Genomic DNA, 8,747 nt, shown 5'->3' on the forward strand with positions numbered 1-8,747 from the left:
AAAGAAAAAAAGGAGAGCAAGGGTGCTAGGAGTACTGTGAGGGGAAATGGGACAAGAGTGGCTGATTCTTCACCCACTCTTGTGAGTTTAACCAAAGACACAGGTGCAATGACTGTTTGGGGAGATGCACCTGGTTCATCTGTAGAGGAAACTCTCGTAGACCTACAGAAGAAAGTGACTGAAAGCTATAATCCAACTTCTTGATAGAGTTATTAAAGGCACCAAAACTCATACCATTCCCTATGACTTCATTCTCACAACTGTGCTTGCACATTTCAATATACCTATAAAAAAGTGGGAGGTTAGTACACACGTGGATCATTTTTGGGTTAATACTCTATTTGCTTGCGATTATGAAGTCAATGTCACTCCTAAATAACCTAGTTCATCCAAAAGGTACCAGTGAATAGCAAGGTCAGATCCTTGGTGCAAGAAAGTGGGGCTAAGGATACTGAGATTGAAAGGCTGAAGAAGAGGTTGGTTGAGGTGGAGACTAAGAGATATGCTCTCAGAACTGAGTTGGCAAGAGAAAAAGAGAAAAATTATGGCATTCTTCAAGGTATGCTGAAACTCCTCCAAGACAAAAACCAAGCACCTAGTTCTTCCCAGCCTTAAGCCTAGTGTAGATTAACTAGTGACCTAGTTCGGGATTTTTTGTTTCTTTTGCTCATGTTTTCAGTATTTTTATTTCTTCTTATGCTTTGTGGTAGAATCTTATCAATCATCAATGAAATTCAATGTCTTTTGCTCTAACTGTTTGTTTATATTTCTTTTATGGTTAAAAATTCTTAGCTTGATCTATGATGATTAATCCATGATTGCATTTGAAGTATCCCCAGTGGCCATGAGTAAGTTTTAAAATCTGGTTATCTCACATTTTATGCAACTTTTCAATGATGCCAAAAGGGAAAAAGGCTATGCTTTACACTTTGAAAATACCAAGAGGACAAAACAGTAAAATTCTCTGCCTTCTCTCTAGGAAGAGAAGGAATAGTAATTTCGTCATCATTTTCCGGTCATAACTCCGTCATCCGATGGTGGAACTAACCAAACTTGGTGTCAAAAGATACATAATTTCCTTACGAATAATACCCAATTGGTTTCAACTTCATATCTATAGTCAATTTTTGTAGATATTAAATTCAGTTTCACGAGTTACTGTAGCAGATAATGTTTTTCATTCAATTTCAGCGATTCAGCTAATTCCAGCGCTACTTTTCAGCACAACAACTTATTTTGGTAACGTGAAAGTGTTCTCTTCTCTTCTAAGATTGGTTTGAATTCTAAACTTCATTTTAAATCGAAATTACTGTTTTTTTTACAATTTGGACTGTGAAATTGGATTCACAGCCATAAGCAGTAAGTAACTTGAAGCTAATTCGAATTACAATAGCATCATTTTCTTGCAAAGCTGCTGCACCTTTGTCATGTAATTAATGTGCTAAAGAATTACAACTGTAATGAACACACAGGTAGGTGGCCAGCCACCATTGGTGGCTGCGCTGCCTACCCAACCTCCTTCAAACATTGCACAAACATCAGGGAACACAAATAACAATAAACAACCGATGGATTACTCCAAAATTCTGAAACCTTGCACTTTAAATGCTGCAATGCATGAGCAACAGGAAGTTGAGCCAATTCCCATTCAGCCACCTATAATATTGAATGGAGAGCATGTTATTCAGTTCATAGAAGCAGAAGTAGAAAAGATGGATATCATCGAAGGATTACAATATGCAATAGTTGGTAAATGTTCTTATGGAATCCCAGAAATTCAACAATTGCGTAAGTTAATACCAATTCAATGCGGAATTAAAGGTGAGTGTAACATTGGATTTCTAAGGGATAGGCACATTTTAATTAGAATGACGTTAAGGCAGGACTATCTACATTTCTCATCAAAAACTCATTACATAAAGGACAGGGGTGGCTATCAATATCAGCTTAGGCCATTGATTTACGACTCAAAGTTTAGAGCAGATGAAGAAACACCAAGGCAATGGCTTGGATTTCATTCCCAGGTCTATTGCCAACCTTTTTTATGAAGGAATGTCTATTTTCTCTAGCTACAACAGTTTGTAAACCTATGCATCTAGACATGGCAACAATTAATAAAACTAGACCTAGTTGTGCTAGGGTGAAGGTACTAGTTGATCTACTTGCAGATTTGCCTAAAAAGGTGAGGATGGACATATTCAATGAAGCTAATGGAACAACAAGAACTGAATGGGTGAGAATTTAATATGACATGCTGCCTAAATATTGCAGACATTGTAAACCTTAAGGGCATGATCAATTTGAATGTTGGAGGATACACCCTGAACTATATGTGGAGAAGGAGAATGCTAACAAAGCAGATACAGCTAAGAAGCAGGACATAGGGAACTCACAGCCTATAATGATTTTATCTAGTGGAAAGGTTGTGGGTAATGTGAATGTTACAGCAAAAAAGCAATGGAAGGAAGTGAAGGACAACAGAGTTAGAAATGTAGTAAATCAAAATACTAGTCTCAATAATAATGGAATGGAGATGACACCAGCTAAGCAGCTTGAAAACAATAAGAACAAGGAGGGTACAAGCACTATAGATAGACAAGCAGAAGCACAAAGAAACAATGGTCAATAATGAGGGAAAGCTAAATCCAGCATCACAAGCTTTTCATCTTAACTCATCGGGGATTGGTTCGACTAATGGTCTAGTCAATGGAAAGGAGGCATCAAAAGCAAAATACGACACTGCACAATGGGTAGAAAGAAGTTTCAAGGATAAAACAGGAGAAGTAATAGTGAAGATCAATACATCATGCCAGGAAATCCCATCACAAGATACATTAGTGAACAAGGAACTTAATAAAACTCCAAATTCTCATGTAGAAGGGTCAAAATCATCTACATTTAAAGAAAGAGTGCAAGGTTGTGGAGGCAGACTATGGGATGCATAAAGGGAATACGATTCAGATGAGAACGAAGTACCACTAGGAGCACAAGCTGACGAGGAACCAAATGAGAAGGATAAAGAAGAATATGAGCAAAGTGTAAATGAGCAAAGTGTAAATGGAGAGCTCCATGCCAATGATAACAATACAACTGGTAATTTTTTAATAATGGGAGGATCAGAAATTGTTGAGCACAACAATAATTATCAGATAGCAGAAGTCACAGAAATTAGAAACTATGAAGGAATAGGCCTAGAGGTAAATGATCCTGGAGGAACAGAAGACGATAAACTTCAGAAATCACAAGAAGACCCACAAGGACACAACACAACAGAGAAGGAGAAACAGCCAAAACAAAAAACAAAAATAGTAAATGTTACTGTTACATTGGGGAAAAAGCAGTTGTAGCTGTTAAAATGAGGAGAAGAGAAGGCCTTGGTCCCTAAAAAGAATGCATTTGGAGCTACATCAGGAGGGAAGGAAGACAATGAAGAAGGAGAAGAACCTGGTAGATCAGGATACGACATGGATCACGAATCAACTACCCAACACCTTATGAATGATGCAAGGCAAGGTGACTTATCACCTACGCAAGTGGAAAAGGCAAAATCAGCAGCAAAAGGTAAGAAGAATCAACAAAAAGATAATTTTGCAGCCCCAAAATCTGGGGTGCACACAAGGAGAACGCTAACTAAATCAAACAATCAGTGATGAATGCTATCATTTGGAATATAAGGTCAGTCAACATACAACAAGCCTTTGAAAGGTTGACAAAAATGCACAGGAAAAATCACTATGAATTTGTAGGATTAATGGAGCCAAAACAACAAGCAAAAAAACTGGAAAGGTACAGAAACAAGATAGGACTTGCACAAGCAATTTCAAATGTTTCCAACAAGATCTGGGCTTTCGTAGATGAGGTATTTGAGGTAACTGTTATGTACAATATGGTGCAACAATTAACACTACGATTGTTTTATACTGAATCGCATGTGGAGTTTGTCCTAACATTGATATATGCTAAGTGTGATGCAATTGAGAGAATAGAATTATGGGATTCATTATATGCAATGGCAAGGGATATGGATGCACCATGGCTTGTAGGAGGAGATTTCAATGTAATATGGGACGAAGAAGAGATGTTTGGTGGGTTACCTGTGTCATTGAATGAAATTGATGATTTTTGACACTACGTCAACACTTGCAATCTCTTCGACCTTGGATTTAAAGGTAGCATATTTACATGGTGGAATGAGAGAGCAAAGGAAGACTGTATATTCAAAAGGCTAGACAGATGCTTGGCCAATCTTCAGTTCCAACAAACATTTCCAGGAATAGAGGTACAACATTTGTCAAAGACTGGTTCCGATCATAGTCCAATGTATCTGAAGTGTGATATTGAGACTACACCAATTAAAAAGCCTTTTAAGTTCTTGAATTTTTGGGTGAAACATGCAACTTTTAAAGATGTGGTGAAAGAGAATTGGACAGCTGATTTCAGTGCAAATCCTTATATTCTTTTTAATCACAAGTTAAAAAGATTAAAGAAGGCCCTTTCACTGTGGAGTAAGGCTACATTTGGAGATATTTTCCAAAAGATAGCAAGCATGGAGGAGGTAGTGATGGTTCATGAAGCAGAATTTGAAGCAAATCCTACAGGGATGAACAAGGAAAGGCTACAAAAGGTTCAGCCAGAATTGATCAAATGTCTTGCACTAGAGGAGAAATATTGGAAACAAAAGGCAGGCATGACTTGGTTCAAGGAAGGGGATAGGAACTCTAAGTTCTTCCACGCACAAGTGAGAGGTAGGAGGAAGAGACTCCGACTTAACAGAATTCAAAATAGTGGAGAAACATGGATTGAAGAAGAACAAGAAATTGCAGAAGAGGCTATCAAATTCTACGAGGAATAGTTCACAGAAGCAGCTACTCCTTCAGCATTTGATATCGTAGAGCATGTTCCTATTCTGATTAACACTGAGCAGAATGCAGAATCGATTAAGCAGCCAACAAAAGAGGAGGTTAAAATGGCAGTACTCGGACTTAATGGTGATAGTGCTGGGGGGCCAGATGGTATGACAAGCAAATTCTACCATTCTTGTTGGGACATAATAGGGGATGACCTGTACGACACGGTGAGGGTTTTTTTCAATGGTCATGAGCTACCCAAGTGTGTAACACACACAAACCTAGTTTTGCTACCAAAGAAAAAAGAAGTTACCACCTTTTCTGATTTAAGATCAATAAGCCTCAGTAACTTTTCTAATAAGGTTATATCGAGGGTGGTATATGAAAGGCTAGTGAAATTTGTCCAAAGTCTGATATCGGAGGAACAGTCAGGTTTTGTTAAGGGCAGGAATATAGTAGAAAACATCCTTCTAACTCAGGAGATAGTGACCGACATTAGGCTTAGAACTAAGGCTGGACCTAATGTCATCCTGAAGCTAGATATGACCAAATCTTATGATAGATTATCTTGGATATTCCTAACCAAGGTACTGAGAAAGATGGGATTCACATAAAGGTTTATAGGGATTGTTTTTGGATTAGTTTCAAACAATTGGTATTCTATTCTAATCAATGGTCAAGCTCATGGGTTCTTTAAGTCCTCAAGGGGAGTAAAACAAGGTGATCCTGTATCTCCAACTTTGTTTATCTTGGTAACAGAAGCATTATCTAGGGGTCTCAATGAACTACCTACTAACCTGTATTTTTGTGGATTTGGGATGCCAAAGTGGAGTCCAAAGATCAATCATTTGGCGTATGCAGATGACATGATTATTTTCTCATCCTCAGATGAAACATCTCTGATGCTGATTATGCAAGTGCTGAATGCATATGAAGCTGCATCTGGACAGCTTGTTAACAAGACCAAATCAGTTGTGTACCTGCATCATTTAATAGACATGGAAGTGGTCAGCAAGGTGGAAAGGATCACAGGCATTCATAGGAATGATTTTCCTATCATATATCTAGGTTGTCCTATATTTTATGCAAGGAGAAAGCTGGAATACTATCAGCCCCTAATTACTAAGGTAATGGACAAACTGCAATCATGGCAGGGCAAGTTATTATCAGTAGGGGCAGGGCAGTTCTCATATCCCATGTACTACAAAGCATGCCTATGCATCTACTATCAGCTGTAAACCCTCCAAATTATGTGATAAATAGGTTGCACAAATTGTTTGCTCAGTTTTTTTGGTGTAGCTCTGTAGGAGGAACTAGTAGGCATTGGGCTTCATGGAATACATTATACATGCCAATTGAGGAAGGAGGAATATGTTTCAGGTCACTGCATGATGTAGCAAAGGCATTATTCAGCAAGTTGTGGTGGAATTTTAGAACAAAACCAAGCCTATGGAGCGCTTTCGTATGTCAGAAATACTGTAAGAAAATGAATTCTGTAATTGTTCCATGGAAAAGGGGGTCTCACATTTGGAGAAAAATGTTGGAATGCAGAGATCTGATTGAACATCAAATCTTTTGGCAAACAAAAAGGGGATCCTCACTTTTTTGGTTTGAAAACTGGACAGGTCTTGGGGCACTATATTTTTTGGTTACTCAGGACTTTGGCATTGATAAAACTGTACATAATGTACATGATGTTACCTTAGATGGTGAGTGGGATGTGGACAGGCTATTTGAAATGCTTCCTAAAGACTTAGCAGTACACATTCTAGAGAAAATCAGACCACCTTCACCTCAGCAGGTTCTTGACATGCCTTGTTGGATGCTGGAAACAAGAGGATATTTCAGTGTTAAGTCAGCATGGGATTATACGAGAAGAAGAGACGAACCAAGAACAACTTATAAGATGATTTGGGTAAAGGGATTGCCTTTTAAAATAGCTTTTTCCATGTGGAAAGTGTGGAAAGCAAAGTTACCTTTGGATGATTTCTTGAAAAGGGTAGGCTACTGCATGCCATCAAAATGTTGGTGTTATGTACAGCCTGACGAGGAATCTCTTCAGCACTTGTTTTTTAGATCAGAAACTGCAAAGACAACTTGGAAGTATTTTCTATCGAGGGCAGGAATAGTTGTGGAGGGACTTACATTGCACCAAGCAATCACAAAATGTTGGACTGCAAATGTGTGCTTAAGGCTCAAACCAGTAATGCAAGCACTTCCCTCATGTGTAGTCTGGGAACTCTGGAAAAGAAGAAATAGTATGAAGTATGGTGATGCTGTGACAACTAGCAGGATGATTTATCAAGTTTCATCAAATCTCCAGGCATTGGTGAAAGTGAGAAAGCCTGGGATGGACATTGTACCTCACAAATGGCAAGATCTATTAGCTATGATGGAAAATTTTACTCCAAAACTTAAGGTTACCAAAGTCATGTAGGAATTTCCAAGTGCAGGATGGCTAAAAGTTAATACGGATGGTGCATCGAGGGGAAATCCAGGCAGGAGATCAATAGGTTTTTGTATAAGAAATGAAAATGGTGACATAGTCAAGTCAATAGGGAAGGAGATTGAGGAGACAACAAACACAGTAGCTGAAGCGAAGGCCATGGTAGAAGCACTAAGGTTCTGCAGATTTCAGCAATACTCTCGTGTATGGCTTCAAACGGACTCAATGCTATTAAAAAAGATAATGGATGGGATCTGGAAACCACCATGGATCATATCTGAGCAGGTAGATGAAATGATGCAACTAATGAATGGGGGCAATTACACAATTACTCATATTCATAGGGAGGGCAACAAGCTGGCAGATCACTTGGCTAATTATGCTTTAGATCATGAAGAAATAGAATGCCAACATTTCTGGCATCTGGATGCACAAGGAAGGAGGTTAGTTAATGAAGATAAACTACAATGTCCAAGGCTAAGGGTGAAAGTGGACAGGAGATAAGAAGCAAAGAGAAAAGGAAGAGCATTCAATCCACTGGGAGGACATTAAAACAGGTGCAAAAGGGTTTAAAGAAAAATGGGATGGATCAATACTTCCATGTAGTTATGGAGAGCATGCGATTCTCCTCAAAATGGGAGCATGGAAAACATGATGGGCATTTCAAGTTCTGGACAGAAATAGATGCCAATTCGTTTGGAGTTTGCACCAGCATGCTAGGGAATTTCGAGGATTTGCAGGTTTATAATTGTTTAATGCTGGAAGATGAAGGGAACTCGAGAACTAGTCAAACGAGTGGAACAAACTTCACAATGCATTTTGGAAACATAAGACAAACCAAATGCTCGACAAAAGCTGGAAGCTCACGTTCTGAAGAATCTTACAAACACATGGGCTCAACAACAAGCGTGGTGGAAAAATCGTGTTCGAGGAAAAGCGGAGCAAACATTCGCAACTTTTTAGTTTGTTTATTGCACACCTGGTTAATTGGAGCATATGTACGCCTGCATACTTGGGAAGCTACAAATTAAATAAGTAAAGGAGTTCTAGAGGCTATCAAAAGGGAATAGAACCGTACATAAAGTTCAAAAAAGAAGAGGCTTTGGGAAGCATTCTCTTTGGGACCACTTGCTAAGCATATTGCTTTGTAAAACTTACGCTGGAGCGAGTTATTCAAGCAAAACTTGCAGCAAACGAGGAGCAGCATTTGCATTGGGTTTCCACAATCAAAAGCACGCCAAGCAGTTTTGGAATGCATATTGGAACATATTGGAATGCATGAAGCTTGGTACAGCTAATGCTGGAGCACCTTTAAATGCACGCATTATTTAAATGAACGCAGACCACGAGGATTAGCTCCTTCAAAGGAACGCATGCAGGGGTGAATGACACTTTTGAAGGAAACAAGAAGGCATGAGCATGGGGATTACAATGCACTTTTTTAAAGGGGACAT

The 8,747-nt window shown here is 38.8% G+C and overlaps 1 protein-coding gene across 1 annotated transcript; it reads left to right on the forward strand.

Annotated features, from left to right (window-relative positions):
- Positions 1–4,966: 4,966 nt before the first annotated feature.
- On the forward strand, positions 4,967–7,284 carry LOC138878430 (uncharacterized). Its single transcript, XM_070158110.1, has 3 exons — positions 4,967–5,434; positions 5,546–6,045; positions 6,147–7,284. The coding sequence occupies exons 1-3, from the start codon at positions 4,967–4,969 to the stop codon at positions 7,282–7,284; spliced, it is 2,106 nt and encodes a 701-aa protein (XP_070014211.1).
- The last annotated feature ends 1,463 nt before the right edge of the window (positions 7,285–8,747 follow it).

This window comes from Nicotiana sylvestris, chromosome 1, assembly GCF_000393655.2.
Source record: "Nicotiana sylvestris chromosome 1, ASM39365v2, whole genome shotgun sequence".
NCBI lineage: Eukaryota > Viridiplantae > Streptophyta > Magnoliopsida > Solanales > Solanaceae > Nicotiana > Nicotiana sylvestris.

Bases quoted from the DNA above. Each gene is read 5' to 3' on its own strand.
- LOC138878430 (XM_070158110.1), top strand. From the start codon at position 4,967: ATGGCAGTACTCGGACTTAATGGTGATAGTGCTGGGGGGCCAGATGGT. The intron at 5,435-5,545 runs GTACTGAGAAAG...GGGTTCTTTAAG, and splicing joins CTTGGATATTCCTAACCAAG to TCCTCAAGGGGAGTAAAACA. The intron at 6,046-6,146 runs GTACTACAAAGC...TTTTTGGTGTAG, and splicing joins GGGCAGTTCTCATATCCCAT to CTCTGTAGGAGGAACTAGTA.